This window comes from Anarrhichthys ocellatus, unplaced genomic scaffold (assembly GCF_004355925.1).
Source record: "Anarrhichthys ocellatus isolate YVR2014 unplaced genomic scaffold, GSC_Weel_1.0 scaffold17, whole genome shotgun sequence".
NCBI classification, from domain to species: Eukaryota; Metazoa; Chordata; class Actinopteri; order Perciformes; family Anarhichadidae; genus Anarrhichthys; species Anarrhichthys ocellatus.
In genome coordinates, this window is record NW_022280047.1 from 7,104,986 (window position 1) to 7,130,387 (window position 25,402).

Consider the following 25,402-nt stretch of genomic DNA (forward strand, 5'->3'; position numbering starts at 1 on the left):
TTCCGTCTTTACACAAAATATCGTTTGCAAACGAGAGAAGCAGCGTCAGCTTCCAGTCAGAGGAGCGGTTCAACTCTCTCAACAATATATTCGTTCAGCACTTTACAGAAATTGTGGATATTTTTTGAAAGATTTGCTTTAATAAGAAGTTATAGGCTAATTAATGTATCCACTGACCTCTAAGAGTTAACTCTTAGAGGTCAGGTCAGGTTAACAACATAAATATTAGTTGACGAAACATTAAATGTAACTTGTACAATCACTTGTAACTTGTAATTTGAATACATCATGATAAAAGAGTTACTGAAAGAACAGAAGTAAATAAAGTGGTATCAGCCTCATCAGTTGCCAGTGTATTCTATGCATAGCTAATGCGGTGTGAATTATGTAATTAGGTGTTTCTAATATTTTTTCAATGCCTTGTATATCACCTACACTGTGTTACAATGGGAGGCGTTTCTTATGTTGTCAGATTAGAAACACAATACTCAACAGCACCACAAACTGCCTCTAAAATGACCATGAAGTTGAATCAACACCAACATTACACACTATAACTTTCAACAATATAGCATGTATTTTAGGACTGCATTAGTTTTAGCTGGGTTATGTTAGTAGGTCAAAAGCAAAACAAATACATTATCTTATGATTAAATGGGGAGATGATCATTTTAAGGGAAATGTCAGTATTTACGTTTAGCACATATTCTAAGGGCATTCGATTTTGTTACATTTTTTAACCGCAAAATATGCGCATCATCAGATATCAGTTAGCTGAAGAAATGGGATGATTACACACAATATATTACATGTTTTACAACAACAAAAATGTTGTTTTGAGTACAAAAGAAGTTAGAAAATCACATGATTTCCCCTAAATCCAATTCCAATCTGTTGGGCACAGTGCTGTGACCAAAGCTCTACATGAAAAAGTGATCAGAGATGTTTCATGAACTTCAGAGGAAGATATTTATTACAAGAACAACTTGACAGCCTTTTCAACTTTAAAAAAAAGTGAAATGTTGCAGTATTGCTATTTCATACATACAAATTCCACAATGTCAAGCAATCTGTACATTTAACTGAAGTTTTAGTGAAAGTAACATTAGCAAACAAGAAATTGTCAAATCGTGAACATTCAGATTTCGCTGATTAGGGATACAGAGAGTGAGAGAGAGATTCATGAAATTTGCAAAGTTGTGAAAGACAAAAGAGCAGATTATGAGGACAATCATTCTCTGTTGTGATTGATAACCGAATGCTTGAAGGAAGACACAGTTCACATAACTGGTCAGTTTTAAACACTAGTTGATCAAAATGCAAATGTCTTAAAATAAGCCAAACCCAATTAAAATTTAAAATAATTAGAATAAACATCTGTTATACAGGTGAAAGAGATAAAAAGCTCGTACAATACTGAAACATCATACATTATTTCTGACTCTGCATTAAATCATATTACTGTATCTGTATTGTAAAACAGTCCAATTATGTTCAGTTTGTCTGTTTCATAAAAGTTTTTAAACGGGCAACATTTCAAATGGATTATGTCTCTTTAAAGTATACTGTTGAGAAGAACATCTTTAAATGCCCGATGTTTGTTCATCAGTGGGCCCCATTAGATTTCCCTAAACACTTACAGCTCATTTAACAATATTGGAAGACAGATGTCACTTGAGCCCAATGAAACTTAATTTCATAAATAAATAAATTAGACCCACATCACTCCCCTCTTCACTCCAACTCTGTACATATTCTCATGTACACAAATATATGCACATTCTTTTGTTCTAGCCCATTTACTGTGTCAATGCCCTGCACAACGATGTCATCCACAAATGTTGCATTTCTCAAAACCACTGTAAATAACACATCAAAAACAAATGACCACCCACTTCTCTTAATTGACATCAAATTCAACTTTTCCACTTTCAAATATATTTTACAAAGTCCACACCTGTTACATGCCAAAAACAGAAGTACTGTAGCTGGGGGTCTGGCCTCTCAAAGTCTTCACAACTGTGCAAGAGCTTCACAAGAGGACGTTCCAGTTCCAGTATCTATTATTCATGCAATGTTGCACACATTCAGACACTCGAGGTCCTTATTCCTCCATCAAACTTTGCCTTAAAATATCGTTGTCATTGGCTCTAATAAGCACCACGGATCACGGTGTCCTTCTACTTTGAATATAACATGTCTTTCTTTAACCACTAGATGTCACCATATCGTGTGCTGTGCCTTTGAAATCCATCTGCTAAGTAGGTTATCTGGCTTCTTGTATTTCAAAACAACTAAGGGCAGAGGCAATAAATTATATATCTTAATCATGAATTGTACATCTACACTACGTATAATGTATGATTCAAATTGGCAATGTTCCTCACTTAATTCCACATTTACACTCAAACTCTCCAATTTCCATTATCATAAACCGTTAATGATGGCAATGTAGTGTTACTGAATAAATCGTAATAATGTCGAGCAAAAACATTCAAAAACTAACCTCCGAATACATTTTAAGGCAAAGGGAATCGTCAAGGCATTTCCAACACCAACATTGCATAGCTAAGGCAGCACAGAACTGATTACAGTGAATATGTACATTAAACTATATATTCAATGCCTTCTTTATATACAAAATACCCACGTATATTAGTGAGCACATCAAAACGTATTTACACAATCATTCTCCTCAGCCTTTGACTCTTGTACATGTGTAGCATTGTGTTCCAGAGTACAGTTCGGTCGGAGCAGGAGCTCCCAACGTTTCTGTTTCAGTGACAATGACACAAAGTAACACAACCTTCACTGCACCTCTTGTTTTTTACACTTAATCCACTTGAAATTAGAAATAAAGTTAAAATGTTTGACTGCATTAAACATAATCTTAAAAACCTGTAGCACATTAAGCATTTAAAAACCAACACCGACCTCAGTTGTTGTGAAAAGGTGGCGAACATTAATAACAGCAGACGACTGTACAGAGATCGGTAGTGCGTGTAGTGTTCTGAGGAATGATGGGGGTACCTTTGTCTATGTTACCTGTTAGTATATTGTGAATGTAAGCATACTGAGTCATATATGAAGACCGCTAATGTGGAGAGACTGAATACATCACAGTCATCGTACCAGTATTTTGACTATCAAGGCAAGCAGAGATACAGTGGCAAACCACAAGAGGGAGCCAATCCATGTGACGAAAGGTTTAGTGTTAACACTGTTTATAGAGCTGCAGCTTTAAATCTCTGGCACTTCACCATGCCCCTCAGCAGGGCCCATGGCAGCACATATGCTCTCTCTTTATCTCTCTGTATCAACCGTGAGCATTTCAGGAGTGTCTTTGCAAAAAAAAAAAAAAAAAACCTTAAGATTGGCAAAAACATCCCCATGCACACATTAAAATGACAGTAAAAGTAATATTAAAAACCATTCCTTTGGTAATAAATAATTTGGCTTGAGTGCAACATAAAAGCAATGTGAAGCCCCTGCAGTTTATCAGGGGAGAAGCTAAGTGAAAAAGAAGGTGTTGGACATGCAATGAAAACAGTCTATAGCCCAGTCTTTTTCTTTTTTACACAGTAGTCAGAATTCATGACAAGTCCCTATTTCATCGGTGCTACATCCAAGCTTCAGTGTCCAGGCTCCCTGACTGTCCAGGGTAGGAGCAGTCTTTGTTGCCCATCGCTGGGCAACGCGGTTGAGGATGGATCATATCTGCGAAGGCCTGGTGCAGGCTTTTGCACGTGGCTGGATGACCAGTAGAGCGCGAGCTCTGAGGGGACAGCGGTGGCGTGTGGCTTGGGGAAAATGTGTCGTGAGCCTGCAGATCTCTGTAGCTGACCGGGGTGGGGATACGTGAGGGGCTGTTTTCAGGCCTGTTGTCAGTGCGAGGCCTCAGTCTGCCTCTCAGTTTGTGCTGTGAGATAGGGGCTACGCTGTCTGCCTTCTTTTGCCCTGTCTTAGTCTGCAGCCCTTCTCCATTGTTGTCCCCATTGGCCACGGGTGAAGATGGTGGGGGAGATTCAGAGCGGGATTCACTCAGGCTGAAGCACATGGATGAGTTTTCACTGGAGGAATCCTGGAAGGAGCAGTCCTCGGAGGGGGGAAGGGGCACAGGTGATGGACATGCCTCTGGGGGCGGGAGGTCATCACTGCCGTCACCATTTTCTAGGTCGTAAGGTAAGTTTGGCTGGTGATTCCCCAGAGGAACATCTCCTTCAGGCCCTGTGCCCCAGCCAAGCTGACCCTGCTGACCTGTCAGCCCCCCTGTGGGAGGACGACCTCCATGGTCTCCATTCATATTCCTACAGTGGAAAGCAGGTTGTGAGGGGACCTGATTCATAAATCTGTCTGTGTCAACAAGACCGGGCAGGGAAGATGGAGGTTCCTTCTCCTCGATGGAGCTAGAGATGGCTGGGAGCTTCTTGAGACCCCCTCCACGCTCCCTCCAGTGCTCAGGCTCTCCTTGAACAAAGTTGTGTGAACTTCCAAAATTGTGTCCATAAAGTAAATTTAAGGTGTCCTCCGGTGGGAAGTGACGGGGAGTAGTTCTCTTGGATTCCCTGAGGTCAGGCAGAGTTCCAATCTTTGCCCCCACATTCAGGGAGGAGGTGGAGGAGTTAGAGGAGGAATAGGCAGAGTCAGTGACATTAGGATCAATGGGTGCTGACACTGAATGTACCCCAGCTCCCTGCAGCGTCACTCCTGGGGCTCTACAAGACACTCCTATGGCCTGCTGTGTATTGGCCAGAAACTCAGCCTCAAAGCTGCGATACAGGTCCTGCTCCTTCTGGGGGTCTAGGGTTGGCAGCATCTGGAAGCCGAGGTCCAGTCCTTCCTCTTCGGGCTGCTGGCGCTCAAGGCCAGACCAGCTCCTGTAGTGGCCTCGCCCAGCAGAGCGAGGGCCCTGTGACGTCCGAGGGGCGCGGGCAGCATGATGGTGAGAGTTGCGGGGAGTTGAGTGAGGTGAACGTCGACCTCCCGTGACTGGTGGCAGAAGTCTGCCTTTTCCTATGGAGGGTGAGCGAGGGGCAAGAGGTCTGGGAGTAGTTATAATCTTCTTGCTGGGGCTGCTGTTGTTGTTCTGGACCCCTTTAATAGGTGAGTTAGAGCAAGAGGACGACTGCCTCTTGGTGAACCCACCGCCTATCCTGGGAGAGGATGGGGGCAATTGTTTAACCCGAAGATCCTCTCGTCTGTCTGAAGGTGGGTGCTGAGGGTCTCTGTAGCAGGAAGTGGGTCCCGGGCTGGCATCACTGGGCCGAGTACGGGAAGTTAACTTACTCTGGCTGTGGGAGCGTGGAGCGTGGAGCCTCCTTTGGCCCTCGTTTCCAAGGGAGCGGCCCCTCTCTGTGCGGGAAGTCCGCGATCCATCGGCAGATCCTTGTGGTGGGTTCGGTTTGAGTATTGGAGCCAGAGCAGTACGTTCCCGAGATTGGCTGCGTGCACGGGGCAGTGAGGGACGCAGGGATGGGGTCTGATCTCCAGCTCCAGGCCTCTCAATCACATGCTTCCCCTCCTTGCGATTGACAAGCAGGATTACCTCATCACCAGAGCGTCGTGAGGCACCACCCAGAGAGAACCGTCCTCCTCCTCCTCCTCCCTTAGAGGAGGCTGTTGAGGAGTCACTGTCTCCAGACAGACGTCTCGTCACTGGTAACTTTGTCTCCTTATTCCTGTAGAGAAGAAACAGAGTAAAGTATATTCATAATAAAAGTACAAACATTTGTAGATTTTCTAACTCAACACATAGCACTGTCCTTTCTCAACCAGACACTCCACTGTCCCACACCATCAGGTTTAACTGTATAATCAGCTCAGAATCTGAATCTAGATCGATTTGATAAGCACAGATTAATAAAGTATGTATTGTAAATTGGACATTTAAATACCCAGTGGAGGGTGTGTTGTTTGTTTGACTAAATCAATAAATAATCCTATAAATGTAGATAAGAATAAAACTGTTGGTCTGTTTCTCAACTTATCTTAATAGAGCATATTGGCCTGTTTTACCCCAAGATTTACTGTATTTCTGTTGTAACTGTAAAGATTAAAAAAACTCTGTATTAAGCTGTTGCCTAGAGTCCATGCATTAAAAGACCTGAAGGTCAATTTTGGAATGACAGCATAGTTTTGTTATAATTTAGATCACGGGTTGTGCTTTTGATTAGTGTTTATTAACCCAGACTTCTAAAGTCATCCTCAAAAATTAGATTTGTATATATGCAGGCATGCTTACTTGCCTGCATGGAGCCCACCTGTTGACCTACTTCCCTAGTTAGCTGTGAACAGTTGTCTCGGGATAGTTGTCAGATTAGTCCTCATCAAGTCTGGCGCACTTGAAACACGATGCCCCACCCACGCAGGGTTAATAGGAATGAGCTGTTGCCTTGACGTCTGTTCTGAGCCATCGCTCAATACAGAAATGAGCCACACTTTGGCTAGAAGCCAAAGTAAACCACCATTCAGCTCCAAATTGTGTTAAACAATGGCGCCTTCACACTGACATATAGGGAAGGTATGTGACCAACCTTTAACCAGCTTCATAGTTTTTTGTCTTTATAACCCATAGAAAGAGCCACTTACAATAGCCTTAACATGCCTCTACTCTGTGATCCCACCAGAGTGGCCGCTACATGAAATGCATGTCAGAGAAAATGATGTGTGGTTGAATTTGTCACTGGCTTCATACTATTTTAGACCATCTGTTCACCGTGGCAAGAGCTCACAAAAAATCATGGCCATCTTTTGGCAGTCTAATTACTGGATGAAAGCTGAAGAGTGGGGAAAAGGAGAGCTGAGTAAATATGTTTGGTGTCCATGTTGTAGCTACTAGGAAGTGCTGTAGAATGGCTGCGTGAGACGGGTTTATCTGGGCAATGTCACCTGAGATTAGATAAATCTGCTCTGGCCTAATCTGTGGCTTCCTGGCATGTGTGTTTGTTGTGCATATTCCCAAATCTATGTGTGTGTGTGTGTGTGTGTGTGTCTTTCTGTCTGTCTGGTCATCTGTGTACTGAGCGTGACCTGCCGGGCCAATTGTGAGGGATTAATTTATAATCAAGGTAGCACACTTATCCGCACACTTGCGTAGACACAAACAATCACCTGAGAGGATTAAAGTGGCGGGGTTCTGAGCGGTCTCGTGGCGGCCGTGGGAGTAGAATGCGAGCTGCACTGGAGTCCAGCTCGGTAGGGCCGGATGGGTTCTGAGAGCGGCCGGGCCTGTCAGGAGGTTTGTACGGCGCGATGCCATCATTCCGCCAGTGTGGACCTGGGCTGGTGGAGCGGGAGGAGTGGGCGCTCGAGGACTTGCTGTGGCCTCCCTGACCTTGGCCACTGGCTTTAGCCTGGTGGTAGCGGTGGGCTGTGGAGACAGATTGATAACAAGCGTTAAGACTACCAACCAACAGTGTCAGACAGATTCCTGGTGATTGTACAGACAGTACAATCACCAGGAATACAAGAGGTCCATAATATATATCATAGTTAACCACATTAATGTCTTCAAGCTCTTAGATAGCAGCAGTAGTTATTGTGTGCTTCCCTGAGCCAGAGATAGATGGACCCTTACTTGTGATATTAGCCAACCAGAGAGATGCTGATGATCCCACCATATAGGGAGAACATTTATAGAACACAAAAGGCATATGTCTGTTATCACTTAATATCTCTATGATCTTCAACATGGCTGCTTGTGGTTAGAAATGTAGCACCAATTATGATTTCAGCTATGGTCAGCTGTCCAGGCCAGACGCTCGGCCCTTGACATCATCACTTCAGCAGCAGCTTGGACCCGCAGATAAGGAGGGATGGTCTCATCCAGCACGGTGTATGAGCACGTATCTCTGTGCTCTGTGCTGCTAACCAAAGTGAGTGTAAACACTGAATGGTTTTGGTTTATAAGAAAAAGAAAAAAAAAACGTATTTGTGTTGAGATGAGTTGCTGCACAGATGTGTTGTGGGATCAGGTAGCGAGTGACTTCACATTTTCCATTACAAACTTGCATCATCTTGCAGGCCTAACTTTCCTGGCTGGAAGTAATTTTGGTCAGGTTTCAGCATGAAACGATTTCACAATGTCAAATCAGTTGACAGCAAAAATCAGATTGTATGAAATGAGAGAATTTAGAATTGGAAGTATGTTTTTGTGTCCATCATGACAAACACTATTCCTCCACATTGCTGACCCTCACAGAGCCTGCTGCGACTCTGAACATAGCACATCCGATGTGAGTCATTTGTTTGTGATCTTAAATGCATTATGAATTATGCAACACAGATAGACAACAATTAAGTTGTTTTGAAAGGGGCTGACGGGCAACGAGAAGGGACCTTACCAAAAGCAGCACAGCGACACGGGTCATGCTTGTCCAAATAGTGTTCTAATGTGTCCCAGCCCCCTCCAACACGCACCATCACATGAGTACGAAGGACCTGAGGCAGGAAAAGAGAAGACAAGGCTTCAATAGATGAACGGAAAGTAACATACACATTCATGCACAAATAAAATGGCTGAACCTTTTGATAAACTGCACTAACACACACACACACACACACTGCACAAGTCAATAGATATGCAAATTCCACAAGTGGGGCAGCTCGCTGAAGGCTGACCGGTCTTCAATGTTACGTAACATCTAGATGCACCCCTGCCTGTGCCCCTGCCTCTCCCTCCCCCACCCCTCTTTCTCCCACATCACCCCCAGCTGCTGCCATTATGAGGGCTGTTCATTGCCATGCCAACTCACAATTAAGCAGAGTACGGTAGCATAAGAAAGAGCCAAAGTGCTGTGAAAGACACCCCCTTTTTCTGGCCTATCTCATGCCTCTCAGCTGGCTTGCCCGTGTTTTCAGAGGGGAACGGGGTGAATTAGCATGGTAACTCACCCCTGCTGTCCTCTCTGCTCCTCAGCGTAGACTTCAGTTGCCGTGGAGAGGAGGGAGGGGAGAGGAGAGGGGGGGGGGGGGGCCTGGATCGTCATAACAGAGGGGGGTTGGTTGGATATGTCACTTCCTACTCTCCTCTGCTCTTTGAAGCACACACATCCACAATATCAGACCGAAGAGCCTCAGACCCTCAAGGCAGAAGCTGCTGTCACTGAAGCAACACAATTTGCCGGATGGGAGAGCCCCAGCGGATGCGTCCCCCTGCCCTGGGTTGTGCACTAGGGTCTGCCAGCCACATGTTTTAAAGGTTGTACCCGCGTCTCAGAGGGCAGGAAGGCAAAGCCACAGTGGTAGATCTGCGTGGGCTTGGCACAGAGTTTTTTTCCACCAAATCACATGCGGCACAGCGCCTCATCTCCTGGTCCCTGGCCGTGGTCAGAGAGAGGCCTGACCCCACGTTCTCTCTAATACAATCCCCGCCAATCCAAGACAAGCCTTTTCATCGGCCTTGCTCCCCTGCGACACCAAATCCGTCAAAGCAGCTGATCTGCTTATCTCGATCAGATCTGCTTACTTTGAAATGTAACTTTTTCAATACAGCAGATACACTTTTGCTCTGTCTAAGCAGTTTACAGATCTGCTGTTATTTCTCTCTTATCACTTATTGTAGTTTTTGCACAACAGTATATTATGATAGACGTGTTGTTGTTGTTGTTGTGACATTACAGACATGGCTTCATATCTCTATTCAATGAATGTGTTCGTATTCACTGCGGAGGAGGAGTAGCTGTCATGATAGTAACAGCTACTGGGAATCCAAATAAAGAAATACATTTGAGTGGGATAATTGCATGACTATAGAGATAATGATCGGGGGTCTTAAAATGCTTTAAATCTTTTATTTCATTCTATATCACTTGTTTCCACAACTAACAAGCTCATTATGCATTTTGTAATTTGTACACAACTGTGCCGGAGTCTGTTGAGGCTAAATGGACGATTTGGGACCATGTTTCCACTTCAGATCTGTGGCATAGCCGCCTACTTTCCCAACCACTGAAGGGGTATCACAGTGTGCAGAGAGACCCGATACTTGTTTCTATGGCAACAGCGAACAGAGAGGCTTCTTGTCATCATTGCGTGGGCGTGTTGAACCAATTTCTTCTTATATTGCGCTGGTGAGCTCAAAAAATTAAGCTCATGGTTCATTTCAGCTGTTGTGCCCCTCGACTAAAGGCATCTCCTCCCTCTAGGAAGCGGCCTCCCTGGGGACAAAGGCGCCTTATTAAGTTCATGCGGCCGGTTCGCCCATTTGCTTTCCCCGCCTCATCCCCTCGTTCAGCCTGAGATCCTTGTCAGAGCTTTGGCAGCTGAATAGGGGTTTACTGGCTGTTAAACCGGCTGCCCAGCTTCCTCCCCTCAGAAGAATAAGGGAAGTGTGTTGGCCGCACTTGTAGCTGCTCGGGCATATGTGTGATCACTGTCATCCCTTAGTGAGGAATCAGGAGAGGGCGGAGACAGGGTGATGAGAGCTAATCTGACAAGTCTAAGGCTCTCAGACACACACACTCACACACACACACACTCACATCGCAAACAGGCACATGTAAACACACATCTATGCCGTTAAAATGGCTGTCCCAAAAGGCAAACATGAGCTTCTATTTGTCAAACATCTTAGGGACTGTTGTAAAATCATAAGAAGGGAGGAGAGGTTATGTATCGTTCATTTTGCTGAAGGGAGGGAGGTCTTTTATTTTTTTCCCATTACAAATTTATTCTTCAGCCTTCTCTCACAGGATTACTTTAGCAGCCTTTAATGATGGCTTTAGTGTGCCTAATCGCACATAATTGTGCATTTATGACATGAAATAAAAATGCAGACGAGAACAATCCTGTCTCTGTTTCAGGACTTCATTCATGACAGACGACCACTTTAGTGTGCTTTCATAACAGAAAGCAGAATACATGTTACATAGTCTTTAGAAAATAGAGAGATGTTTCTATGTTTGCCACGGCTAATGTGTGCGTTGGTTATTATTCCATTGATATATGTTGTTGTATTCTAAAATTCTTCACCGTAAACTTATTTGTGTTAAAACGATTCATCAGTAATATAGAAAGCCAAAAGAAAAGTCTTGCATTTTTTTTAAAGTGAAATATAAGTAATTCAGTACACACAACACATTTGAATAATGTAGAAAATACTATTTCCCAGATAGAGGTGCATGTGCCAAACATTACTCCACGTAGTGTATTTCACATCTCCCCGTCTGGACCAAGCGGTGCCGCTAACATTGACGTATTATTGACATTTAAGACCTTTAATAGGTCAGCGAGTCATTAACTCACATTAATCTGGCTGGGGTACATTTTCGGTAAGTGAAACCAAATCGATCCCTGGTACTTCCTGCCCAGTCCTGTGAGGCCTGAAGCAGGTTCAGTGGCGGCTCTTAAACTGAAACTGAGACAAACAGTCCAGCAGAAACAGGCTACAGCCAAGATAAGGGCCAACACAGGAAGTGACCTAACGCTCTAATTGTGTCTCAGTGGAGAAAAAAAAAGTACAGTCCTGGGAGTGGGCCACTTTGTAAACACTCATGTGAGAGACAGGAGTCACAATGCTGTTACATACACGGTTCTCTGGGCTTTGATGCAGCCAAGCAGCTGAGGGGTTTATCTGTTGCTGCATAACCCGGCTCTCCTTCAAACAACACATGATGCCATATGCCAACACCGTATGGTTCCATGCAATTACTGCAGGCCTCACAGTCTTCTGTGCAAAGTGCCAAAGAGGCTTCTATATATTCAGCTGGACATGTGCAGTAGTGTAAAAGGGATAATTCAGGTTCAGTACAACTCCTAAAATAAGATCGAAGTTGTAATAAACTAGAAACAAACTTCAAATACAAGTGACCTGACAGTGTACATGAACTTATGTTGTATTCTTAGATTTGGTATTATTTATACCTCCAGTAATGTTAAGTTGCTTAATCAAAGGCAGTTTTAGTTTCATGAAATTAACTAAAAGTTTTAAAGGCCGGAAGTGGGTTAATGAAAGCCGTTCGCGTTTTCGTTTGTGCTTGATATTCAACACATCCATGCATTTGATCAAACATCTTGAATTCCACTGACAATACAATGCACAATTATTTTCCCGTCTTCCTTAATCTATAAACATAAATAGTGAAAAAACAAAGACATGTCTGGTGGCTCATAGTCACAGATAATTGTGTTTGTGGAGATGAGGGCCTACCCTTATGAAGATCAATGCACTGGAGTCTCCCACTTTGTACTTCCCCTCCGACACCTTGACCATGGGAAACTGAGCCGGACAGGAACACCGGCCCAGAATCTCACGCACCTGAGGAGAACAAAACAAAAGCAGCTGAAACATCCGCAGCGGACAAACGTGACACACACAAACACACATGAGGGGAACCTGACGGTGATCCTTTCCTGCTCTTCAGGTCAGTGCCCGTACATGATGCCACGTTTAGTCACATATATCTGCACAGTGACCAAAGCGCCACTGGTTCTGAGCGCTTATGTGTCAACAACACAATGATTCTGGTTTATGGTGTGAGGAATGAGGAATGAGCAGTCTTGGCTTCCTGAGTGTATGAGGGCGTTGATTGTGGACTGTTTGTGCGTCATCGTCCTGCCAACTTTTTTCTCCAGCACCCACTGGGTGATAGGGTTCCCCGCCCCGCTCTCTCACCACATTAAAAGCCCTGCCTCATCTCATCCCTCCAGAACATTTTGGTGGTTTAGTTCACCGCAAAGTGTCACAAAAGCACCAAAAACCTCTCGACTGGATTACTGCAACAGCATCCTGTACGGCTCACCCACTAAAATCATCAATAAACTACAATACATCCAGAACTCTGCTGCCCGTCTGCTCTCCCACTCCCGCACCAGAGACCACATCACCCCAGTCCTTCAAAACCTCCACTGGCTCCCCATACAGCAAAGAATCCAGTTCAAGATTCTCCTCATCACTTACAAAGCCCTCCACAACCTCGCCCCTTCATAGCTTTCAGACCTCCTGCACCGTCACACTCCCAACCGCAACCTCAGATCTGCCGACACCAACCTCCTTACCCCCCCTACTCTGTCCAAGCATCGGACCTGGGGGGACAGGGCCTTCTCTGTTGCTGCCCCCTCCCTCTGGAACTCCCTGCCCCAACATCTCAGACATTCTCCGTCACTCGCCACCTTCAAAACTGCACTTAAAACTCACCTATTTAAATCTGCTTTTAACCTCTAAAGTCAGTCATGTGTGTTTTCTTTCTCTTCGTGTTTATTTTCTTACTGTTATGTTGTAGATTTTGTTTTTATTATAAATGCTTTTATTGTTTCTGTTTTTACCATGTAAAGTGTCTTTGAGTGCCTTTTAAAGCGCTATATAAATAAAATGTATTATTATTATTATTATTATTATTAAAATACATATGTGGAAAATGCTAATGATTGCTCTCCCTCTCTGCCACTCTGGGCTGTCACATGACATTGTTTCGGGTTGTGACATCATGAACCGAGGAGGGAAAGAGCTCAGAAACCAGACTGGTGGTGGTGGTGGTGATGTCAGCAGGCCTGTGCTGCCAGCTGCGTTTTCAATCGAAGGAGTCAAAGCCAGTGCCCTTGCTGTGGTTGGGGGTGCTTATTAGGCACAGACACGACTGCAGGGTGGGGCGAGATCCGCCTGTGTTGCACAGGCCTGGGCTCTCGCAGGATTGGACAAATTTGATGTTTTTCTTGGCGTCTTTGACAGACAAAGGCGTATGCGCACTTGTCGACCAGGAGGGAGAGAAAGAAAAGCAGCAGAGTGGACCGAGGGAAGCACAGGGAAAGAAGAGGAATAAGTGCTCAATGATTGTGCATGCAGGGGCGGCCATTACCAAGGGCAGGAGAGTATTTAATTGATATTTAAGTGATCAAATGACGTGTTAAGAGGAAAATGTCAGGTTGTGAGCTCCCACCCTTTGGCTGTTTACAGTAGCTTTCATGCTGTGTACAGGGCTGATGGGATGCAGTGTGTGTGTGTGTGTGTGCGTGTGTGTATGAGCACCTACATTATGGTGTATTCGGTAGATTAAGGAGGCACCTTGTTATTTTCCTCACACCGCACCCCTCATTCTTTCCTATGCTGATTAAAGAGGGTGGGATCAGCGCTAAGCCTCAGCACCTCACCTGCTTCTGTCTGTTCTCTCTCTCATCGGCTTTGTTGTCTTTCCGACTGTATCCTCAGCCCATGCACTCGCTGACCAGCACTATATTTGTCTTTGCTTCCTTTGTTTTGCTTACATCTCTACATCAGCTTGCTCCCTCTCTTCCTCTCCGCTCTGTCACTCCGTCTTTCATTCTTTCAGTAGGTGGACAAGCTCTGTTTGGAAAAACCCCGGACAGTGACTTAATGGAAAGATTGCTATGGCAACAGACACACACACACACACACACACACACACACACACACACACCCACACACACACACACACACACACATAGCCTTACCCTTCCCTTTTTAACTGTACTTTTTTTTTTCTTCATTCTAGCTATAGTAAAGCCTTTCTCTCGCTCCTAAAACCTCCCCAGAGCTGTTCAGCTGAGGTCATGCATTTTCCTCCAGAGGGAAGGTGGAGGACTCGCACACTGTGTCTCATACGGAACACTGAGCCGGATACACAGTCCAACCACGACGGCTTTTAATAATAACCTAATCAATAGCAGGCCTGGCATTTGAGATATTTACTCTGCGGAGCCTTAAGACATGAAATGTGTGCACTTCCCATGTCTTCACTGTGTCAACAATGGATTCAAACAGACACACTGAAACCAAAACACACAGAGACGCGCACAGACACACACACCGGAATGAGATAGAAGGGGAGGAGGGAGACAAGGTCACGCAGGAAACATGCGGAAGTGGAGCTGGAACACTGCGAAAAAACTGAAAGATGAATTATGGATGCAGGCTCGTCACATCAGGGACGCTCTCAGCGAGAGCTGCAGATGTTTGTGAAGGAAAGGAAAAGCGATTGAACAATCCACAGCACTCCCCTATTGTGAGAATCTGCTGTATCTCTCTTGAGATAGGAATGCAGAGATGTTTCGAGCGGAGAGAGAAACACCGTCATTGTGAAGAAACCGCTGCGACCTTGCCTTTGGATTGAGCAGCTGTGTTTGCCTCAAAGCAGTTTAATGTAGAGAACATACACAGTGCATATCGCTTTAAATATCCCAGCGCTCAGATCATGCACTATCTGCTCAGTGTGAGTCAATAATCTCTTCATTCCTTTCCTTCCTGACCTGCCAACATCTGAAGGGCCATCCGAGGCTGAGGGCTGAGCAAACCCTGGGGATGAAGAGAGGAAATGGGAGGGGGAGATCAAGATGTTTTGGTTGTATTCCTCATTTTCTTTACTGATTTGAGATGTGGCCTGACATGCTACACTAAGACTGTATATACTGTAGCGTGACATAAAATGGTAGAACAAAGGAATGCACAAGGTTGCCAATACTGTCCTACTCTACATTTACTGAGGTTATTTAGTGAATACACATAATATAGTTCTGGTTTTGTTTTCAGACCAGGGTCCACATTTTATCAGTGTACTGATAAGAAGCCGCACAGCCGTTTGAATACAGTCTGTTCTCCTCGTGAGTCAACACACAACGTACAGCCACGCGCTTTGCTCCAGCGCAGTCATCAAACATAGGTGTGTTGGCCTGCTGCAACTGGTTCCTTTTATGATTGCTATGCAAAGGGGATAATTGCAGCCAAAACGTCAACAATAAAAAGTGAACATTACAACTCACTCCACGGGAATTTACACAAGGGTGTTTCCAGGATTTGACTTCCTGAGAGACGACTGTAGATTGGAGGGTTTACGGCAGAATACGTTGTCTTTTCAAAAGGTGGAGGAAATTGGGAGGATTAAAAGACGGCTAACCGTGTGGAACACACAAGATTCTTCTCTTAGCTTATCCTGTTACCTTGAGGATCTCCTGACATGACTGGAAACTTCCCAAGATAACACAACCTCACCTTTAGATAAGCACAGAGAGACAAGAAAACACTGCGGGCGCCTACTTGGTAGGAGGGAGAGGTTTTGAACCTGAGGGGTTATTGCTTCACCACCCACTGTAAGCATTCCTAAAGCCTGTGAGCACAAAACTGAAAAACAGCTACATGTCAGACTCTATCCTCCTATTTAACCACCGTCCTGCATAAACGACTCCTCCGTGGACGACCACGCAACATCTCATAAACATGGAACAACCTCCATTGCAAAAAATGATCTCTTTAAACAACCTGGGGGGTGCAGGGAGCTGATAAAGGACTGAATTAATGCTGAGTATGTTGGACCTGTAGTCTGAGGGAACAATCTGGAGAGCTCATGAACACACATGTGTTAGCATGCTGGTTCAACAGGCCACACCAGCAGAGATTAGATGGAGAAACAGAGTTGGTTAAACGCCTCAGGACCAGGTGTGTCAGTTAATGCCAGTAACAATTTTCACAGCGAGAATGAGCCGAATAATATACCAAAGAAGAACGAACTACGGCAATAGTTCAACATTCTTTTTTTCCTGGCTGAGAGTTAGATGAGAAGATTGATCCCACTTTTGTATCCGTCCATTAAATGTAAGGATAGTCAGCTTAGCTTAGCACAAAGACAGGAAACAGAGGAGACAGCCAGTCTGGCTCTGTCCGAAGGTTAAAATAAATCCACCTGCCAGAAAATTGACAGCATATTTACCATACAGACACCAGTAAGCAAATACGCATATGATACTATTCCATCTGTTACATAAATAACTACACCATGCCTTTATGTTACGACCTGTGATGTGTGTTTGATCAGGGAGAAATCTAATCATACTGGCTCCAGGGCAGGCCTCATCCACCGCTTCAAGGAAAACATTCATGAAAATCGATGCCTGTCTGCTGGCCACATGACAAACTGCCCATTGGGATGCTGGGAGAATATATAAATCAAATGGACATCAAGTGCTGCAAGGCGAATAACTCTATCTGCTTCAGTCAGACAGCGGCGTAATCACCCAGCGCAGGAAGTTAAAGCATCTATGTCATTTGTCGGTTTGTTTTGATGAGGAGGCTCAGCACCTCTCCTCGAGACAGCTGAGTTTAAAGGGATGGACGTCCTTCGCTTTTCTCATCCTGACAGTCTCCACCTGAGACCAGCATGACGCGGCTGCAGGCAATGAACAGACTACTCACACAGACAGAAGCCTATTCGGATGAACGGCCAATTAAATGATAATCATGCAAACAATCCAGGGACAGCATCAAGCGCAAGGCAATAAAGACAAACAGCGGGCAGAGTGCAGAGTCAGCTGTTTCCACACGCACACTGCTGCATGGAAAATAGTGAGGAGGAGTGGAGTCTGGTCTGTACTGTCACTGTGCAAAGTCTAGAGGTTAAACAAAAACAACCTTTCAAATACTAAACCCCTAAAAACATGAGTGCATGTGACACAGGAGGGAGAAACACTGAAGGATGCCACGCTCTCTCAGCAAAGCGTACGAGTGTGACCCAATGCAAAGCATGACCTACTTTTCTCTTTCACTCTAGCTCCCCTCTGTACTGTAGCTCTCCCTCCCAGAGCAACATCCATTCCAGTCAGGTTTAAAAGAGTGTACACTGAAGTCACTCTAGGCACACTATCTGTTGTCTACTCCCCTTTTTTTATTCCCTGAATGCATGAATTGGACCATAAGGTTAATGGAGCAGACTGTCCATATCGGCATAATACACACACGTTCTCTCTTTATTACTCCCCCCCCCTTTGCTCTGCTGGTGTCTCCATCCAAAGTCTTTGATTGAGACGCCAGCCTTTGATTGCCTCGCTGTCAACAGTGGCAGTCTATTCACATCACCCCATCAATGCCACCAACAAGACATACTGTTGTGCTCTTTGCTTTATCATCTGTCGGAGACAGGGGTGGGGGATGGGAATCGCACATATATGAACTAAACAAGGGTTGAATGTTGAAGCCTGGAGTGAAATAAGACATGAACCAGTTTAAATGACTGAGCACGAAGAAGGAAAGATGTGCATGAAGGAAGGCTGTGAAGGGCTGTTGTTTATACACTCAAATATTGTGTTGTATAGATGGCTATGCCTGCAGTGAGCTTGTGAACAATTAGAGGGTGCATTAAGGGGTCAGTAAATGTTATTTAAATTATTACATGTATGTCACTTCACATAGTTCTGTATGTGCCCAGGGCCTAATGGCAAGACCTAGAAAACATAGAAAAAGGTGTTTCTTTACATGAGGCTGCTTGCGGCGTATATATAGAAAAATACAGTTCCAATCGAAGTCGCTGTCATAATCCCTATGTAGTGGTGATATGATAGAAAATCCCAGGATACACTTCATGTGTACATATAGCGAAGTGAACCAGCTGCTGTCTGTACCTACTACTGAGAAAATATAACATCTCCAGGAGTGGGAAAAAGAAACATTTGTCACTGACTCAAACTTTGATGAAGGAAATGAGACACCGGTCACTTCCTCAACTTCAGAGTGGAAAACCGTCCCACAGTGATATGAGTAATAACACGCGTAGTGGCGGATGAGTGGGAGAGAAACACAGTGGTGGTGAGTGTTTACATGAGTGTTGTTTCGATAGACGACAGCTTCCTTAACATGGTCGTTGACACATCAAATGTTGGCATTAAAGCTAGGGTGGGTCATTTTCCTCATCTTCTTTGTTTGTTGAAGTTCTCGTTACATCCCGAAAGCCATCCATGAATGAAATGCTTCAAAGATAACCTGCGGCTGTCACGGGAACGTAATAAGCCCGTCCAGTTATTTAATTTGTGTCTACCTACCTGTCTACCTGCGCGCACTCTGCCCGCGCACTCATTGCGCGTCGTCTTCCATAAACTGCTGACTTAACAGCTGTGAGTACTAATGTTCGTTGTTTATGTTCATAATAATACTTTTGGTGGAGGCCTAATGAGACGGGCTGTCAGTGTTGCCCGCTTCGGGACTTTCTTGCTAGATTCTGCAACTGTTGGCGCTGGTTCTGCGAGCTACTTTCATCGGAAAAGAGTTTTTAGGTTGGATCATTTTTTTAATCTAGTGTACGTTTCTAAGCATTAACGACCCTGTAATGTGTAATGAGGACAAAATTATAACTTAGAATATATGGTGAGACATTTTAGTGTGATTATTGAATAGGCAAATGTCCTTCAAAGGGACTACTTAAAGTAATCCTGCTGTCTGTAAACCGACTGTTACTCTACACGCGTTAGAATAATGACCTGTAATCCTATTATCGCTACACTTTTATTGTCTTAGTTGAACTCAACAGGATTAGTTTGATCGTCCAATAACCACACAACGTGTAGAAGAATACACAGGAGCCAAATGTACAAACCTCATTGAGATGCAGTCAGCTGCACAAGAACGGCAAACGTTTTAAAGATAGTACATGTCCCTTAAATGACTGTGTTCATGCATACGCTGCACAGCTCACATGTTCTGCTTGAGGTTTAATTGGATCGGGGCATTGTGGAGGCGCGACACAGCTAATTACAACGTCCTGAGCTCACTTACACACGTTCAGAGACAACACGATGACTAAATGTAATCTGCACATTTGTAGCATTTCTGTTTGCACGAGAATCTGAGGCTGCTGTGCACGTCTCTGTGGGTGCTAATAGTCTGGTAATTAATTGATGACATTTCATCAGTAACGTTATTGGATATGAATAGAGCAGCAGTTCATGAATGAATTGTGTATTTAAAAAAATAATAATCTGATTTAAAATTTTGTTATGAATAGTGGCTGAATAAAAACAATTTCCACAGAGAAAAATCAGTAAACGATAATGAAAACAAAAGAGCCAAACCATCCTGTGAAACACAACCCATCTTGGACGATGCAGGAAAGTCTTGACTTGACTGAGGGCAGCGGACACACACAGTCTGGTGTCACAGCTGTGGACCGATGAAACTAAGCCCTTTAACTTTCTTCCTCTCCCTCCCTGTCAGACACTAATGTCAGCCAGAGATGAGGTTTCCAGTAATACCGAGACACTAATCTCCTGCAAGACACAAATACAAAGAAAAGTATTCTGCAGGATAAACTTGTGACTGGGAGGCACAATGCCCTGCAGCAAGAACTGAGCGGCCGGCAGACAAATGACTGTATTTAAAGAAAAATGTGGATTTAATGTTGATTGTTTTAAAATAAAATAAATACAGTCCAGAAAATGAAGAGGTATCTATTGGATATATGTCTGGGCCTCAAAAAGAGAAATGCTGAAGCCGTTAGACAAGATGTGTTGGTACTGTGGTGCTCTGCTACTATTTTCATATTGCAGCCTCTCATCTTTGAACCCCTGTGGTTTCTCGTTTGAAGATCCTCATGTTGCTGATGTGGGCTGTTCTGCACAGTGTACATGCATGCAATTTTCTAAGGTTGACAGGGAGGTGGAAATTTCATTGACTGGGACCACCACTTCTCAAATCAGTCAAGTCAAATGTGTCTGTTGGGCACCGTCGGGCTGCTGATGGATGTGTCAGTGCGGATGTTAGACGGGGGAAAGACAGGCATACGCTCTGCAGCTTTCACTGCGATCTTTTTGTCCTGAACATGCAGTCGGCTTGTTTAATCCTCATACGCCGAGTGAGAGTTTGCGGACTCAGACAGTCTGGACGTCCTCCTCCACATGCTCTCCTATTTCTGTCCGTGGAGGTCACACTGGAGCCGCTCTGCTCTGCTGCCTGACCAGCATGAGTGTGACTGTCTCCCCCCTCCTCCCTCACATCTTTGGTGCCAAAGACGGACATTGTTCTCTTCATCGACATGAAACTGTCAATGCCCCCCCCACCTCTCACAAACCATGCAGATGCTCCCGCTGGTCCATCTGTCTGCTCATTAGCTTTGCCCCTAACAAGACCTTTGCCTCTCTAATGTGCTCGTGTCAGGCAGGCCCTCACAAAGGTCAGACAGTTCAACCGGGACAAGTGACGAGAGTCGATGGTTTGGACTCCACAGGACAGGAAATGTATTAGAACCAAACTGTAGTGTTGGTAAAGAAGCAGCAGAAGCAGTGATTCAGAATGATCCACACCTGCATGATATTAATCATTCCTCACACACTCACACTCACACTACTGGGAATGTATGAGGCGCTTGCATGCTTCATAGCACTGACGTGATATTTTCAGAGGTGGTGCTTGACTTTTGACACCTTTCTGCGTTTCACTGTGGGAGAGAATGGTCTTCTATCGGCTGCTTCTTGCTGTTTAGCACCACACAACTAAACACTGGATGATATTCACTTGTGATCAAAGCCTGCGGTACATCTATACGCCACGTGTTGTGAGCAGTGAGGATTCAATTATGTGAAGTTTGAGCTGCAAGATCACGATGATGACTAGCATGAATCATAATGCAGTTGTGATTAATTTTATGGAGTCAACTGCTTATTCAGGATAATTAATAATGAGATCACTAATAGACAGAGGATTGCGTTTTTTTTTATCTTTTCAACTCACCAATTCATCCAGATTTCGCATGTCACATAAAACTCTCTTCTGCGGCCAGATGAACGGCTCTGGATCAGGCTCCTCTTCTTCATCCTCCACGCTGTGACTGCTCTCCTTCCGACTGAAGCACCTGCTGGGCGGGCTCTGCTCAGCTGGCTCCCCAGCATCGACCCGCAGGCTCTCCTGGTCCCGGATCTCCTCCTCGATCTCCTCCTCCAGCTGGATCAGCATGGGGGCCAACATGCCGAACTTGGACCCGCGTCGCGCGACCTCAAGGAGACACAGAACAAAATTCTTCTCGTTGCACCTCTCCACCAAGTCGTTGGTCTCGAACATGAGGACGTCCTTGATCCAGAGCTCCTGCCTGCACCAGCTGATGAAGTTGGACACGTTATCCCGCGCCACGAACGAGCCGGCGACGACGTTGCGTGACTGGGATACGACATCTTTGGATGGCACCTGCATGGACTGTGCAGCCTCCGGGTACTCCAGCTGGAAGTCCTGCGCGGCGCGGTTCACGTTGTTGGCGTGCCGACACAGGGCACAGCCCGTCCCCAGCCCATCCATAAAGGTGTCCGCAGTGACATCCAGGTCGTAGAGGGTGTTCAGCCATTCAGCCAGATCCTCCTTCATGGCGTACAGGTATTCCTCGCTGGATTTAAAAGGCCGGATACTCTTGGAGGCGGAGGACTGGATGTTGCTTTGATCAGCCATATTGTCTGGTTATGTAGCCTATCGATAAAGTCTACTTGATGATTCCCGATTGTCTCATTGCACAACCGTGCGCTGAAGCCTCGCCCGCAAAATGAAGCGAAATAACCGTGTTGACGCACCCATGCCGATTCGCATGTGTGGTTTTCTTACGGGAGCTCCTTGAAAGCAGGCTTTGTGTTGTCAGAGGCATATCGGGATGAGGTCTAGCCGTGGCGCATGGATGCGTTTTCCGGATGTCTCTGCGAAACCTGTTTCCTCTGAAGAGCGCATCGCCGGGTCCCGACGTGAGAGGGGGAGAGCGCTGCGGTCCGGGACGCGCTTTACACACCCATGATGCGACGGGGCCCCGTTAATCCACCCGGTGGCCGGCGGGTCTTCTCGCCCACAGAAATCCACGTGTCACCATGCCTGTGCGTCCAAAGGGCGGTCAGTCGGCTCCTCGTCGATGAAATCACGACCACTGAGCGGCACTGAGTCCACGGCTCGTCTCCCCTGCAGATAGGCCCGCCTCTTGCACTGAATATGTTGACCTGCTGTAGCTTAGACCAGCAGAGCGACTCTCTGTGGCACATCCCATTATGAGGGATCAACGCTCGGCAGAGGAGGAAAACTTAACCCCATGATCACCAACTCTGCGTACACACTCTTTAAAACACAAGTTCTGAATATAGTGCTGGATTCATCTATAACAATGCATATTATCATCAATACTCATTTGTCTGAATCTAAACATTAATTACAGCTGCCAAATAAATGTATAAGAGTAAAGCGTACTATCTATCTACTCCTATAGTATCAGGGGTAGGCTGTTTATTGAACTTTGGTACTTTTTCATTCATTTTACTTCAGTTCATGATGGTGTTGCACAATGTTAGAACTGTTTCACTCTGTAAAAATGTATTTGTATGTGTTTTCATTTGTTAAACACATTATCAGGCTTCTTGCAGTATCTCAATAATGAAGCCTCTGTGTGGTCTCTTTACCAAATAGCCTAAGGTCAATAAAGCTAACATCTCAGCATCACAAGACGCAAACTCTGCCTAGTACGAGAAATTCCATTCTAACAGTATAATCTTATAAATGATCACAGCATGTGATTTGTCGGTTAACCTTTAATGACTTTGTCTTAGCCTCTTGTATGTTTGTAATGAATGTGTTAGAAGTTTGAAGGAGGCACTGCACAAGTTAAAGACGCCCCAACTGGAGAGGAGAGAGAACAGGTAAACCCTGGAACAGCATGAGATTGGGAGTTGTTATGAGAGATAGTGAGAGAGATGCAGTAGGACAGTGTCATCCAGTCTAGTCAGACAAGCACAAGACAAAGAAGCCAATTCAATATGATCTTCTGTGTGCACGTCAGAAAATGTGTGTACTTATGTCACATATTGCACAAGATAACAAGGTTGCTGTTATTGCTCCTTTAGTTTTGCGTTAACTTAGGAAAACGTGTTTGATTTCTCTACTTCTTCTCTATTATCTCAAAAATATCAAAGGCTGGAATGAGAATGCAAGACCAGACATTCCTGTTCTAACGGTTTTACGGCTCAAGGTTTGAAACTAGGTTCACACTTTGGTGAACAGACCTGATTTTCAGGTTTTAATGGCAAGTTATGCTTCAGAAAAACATCAGGGAAACTTGCTCGGGGATCTAAAGACACCGTCTGTAATCAAAGTGTAAACAAATGGGTAGCCTTACAGCCAGAACTCAAAGCACATGATTAGAAACTACTTTGGATCCTGGGGGGGGGGGGTCTTTCAATTCAAACTTTACTCAAGTTTTGAATGTTTTACGACACCGCTGAAAACTTGTTTACCTATATGTGCCCTTATTCTGAAAGTTGTTGAGACGTACAGCACCCCTTATTGTTTTTAATCTAATACTTCAACTCTTCAATTGTATGTAAATATATCTGAAAACTTCTGACTGGGCCTTTCAAAGTCTTTTCCATCTCATTTGGAATTTCCTCTTTGACAATCTATTGAAGCAGCTCATACTCTCTAAACGTGTGCTTGTTTGAATTCAAGTGAAGCCCCTCTGCCAAGGAGGAGGTCTTGTTTTTATTTAAAAAGAGGGATGTGTCTGTTTAAGAAAGAGAGGGAGAGAGTAAGAAAGGAAGGGAGGGAGGGGGGGGGCGGAAGAGAGGGGGGGGGGGGGGGGTGATGAGATCATTTTCTGGGCCTGGATGAATCAGCTTTTCTGTCAGTAAAGAGAAAAAGATATATATAGAGAGAGAGAGAAGAATCCAGCACTCTATTAATCCACACGAACAACCGTCCACAGTGAACGGGAAGTACTCTAAGATGTCAGCTGTAGGTTTTTCCAGAGGGATCATTTAGAGAGCTGTAAATAAAAAATACAAAAACACAGACGTGAGACATCTTTTAATGTACAGAGCTGTGAGCTGCTGGTCAGTGTGTTTCATCAGCTTTTTATAGTGAAGAAAAAGTTGTTCGGTAACTTTAAATAGAAGATACTGCAAACGTGCAACATACTCTCACCACTTTCTTTAGACAGAATCCTACCGGCAGGATTATCTAGTGGTAACTCAATAGGTGTATGAAAAGAAACATTGGAGGATAGTTTTAATGGCCATATGTCTATCAGATGTAAAAAATGTAATGTGCCAAAGATACACATCAGTGATTAATAACAGCACTTAAATCAACTTGATTGCCTTTTAGAGAATGCGGTTGAATAAAATTAAAAAAAATACAGCAATGAGGCCAAAGCCTGACGGCAGTCAAGATGGGACACTGAGTAAAGTTAAACAAAAACAGGCAGAGGAAAGGAAATAAGGAAAAAATTAAGAGGTATTTTTCTCTGGTTTAGATTTGATACCGGCATTAAAATCATCTCCTTGTGTTTCGCGTCTTTGGTTGTCGGTTTACAATAGTATTGCTGTTTATTGGAGCATTAAGTCATGGAACGCAAAATAAGTTAGTTTCTGTTAAGACTAACTTAAATGTTAAGGTTAAAATTATATAAAATCAGTGATAAGAAAAGGCTTGAGGCCCTTTACACTGCTGTTGTTTAGTCAGGTCAGTCATGTTTTAACAAGGTGTAGTTAATGCAAAGCACCAGAAACCAGCCCGTACATCCATGTCACAACTGCAGCACTCAAGTTTCAGTTCAAACTGCTCCAGCTATGGACAACCAAAGTAACAGCAGCAGCCAGTTAGACCTGCAGATGTGCTCCATCTACAGACAAGGAATGTAGAATAAAACAAAATGTGAAGCATTACTTTGGGTATTAAACCATC

At 44.4% G+C, this 25,402-nt stretch overlaps 1 protein-coding gene across 1 annotated transcript; it reads right to left on the reverse strand.

Moving 5' to 3' along the window:
- Positions 1-51: 51 nt before the first annotated feature.
- On the reverse strand, positions 52-22,701 carry gas2l1 (growth arrest-specific 2 like 1). Its single transcript, XM_031856422.1, has 5 exons — positions 21,437-22,701; positions 12,149-12,256; positions 8,343-8,439; positions 7,111-7,369; positions 52-5,678 (listed from the first exon to the last, which is right to left on the reverse strand). Exons 1-5 carry the CDS (start codon positions 22,139-22,141, stop codon positions 3,620-3,622), a joined length of 3,228 nt encoding a protein of 1,075 aa, XP_031712282.1. The 5' UTR covers positions 22,142-22,701; the 3' UTR covers positions 52-3,619.
- Positions 22,702-25,402: the final 2,701 nt, after the last annotated feature.

Coding starts and splice junctions, on each gene's coding strand:
- gas2l1 (XM_031856422.1), bottom strand. CDS start 22,141: ATGGCTGATCAAAGCAACATCCAGTCCTCCGCCTCCAAGAGTATCCGG. Junction 8,440..12,148: donor GTGCATTGATCTTCATAAGG/GTAGGCCCTCAT, acceptor TTCCTGCCTCAG/GTCCTTCGTACTCATGTGAT. Junction 5,679..7,110: donor CGCCACTTTAATCCTCTCAG/GTGATTGTTTGT, acceptor TCTTCTCTACAG/GAATAAGGAGACAAAGTTAC.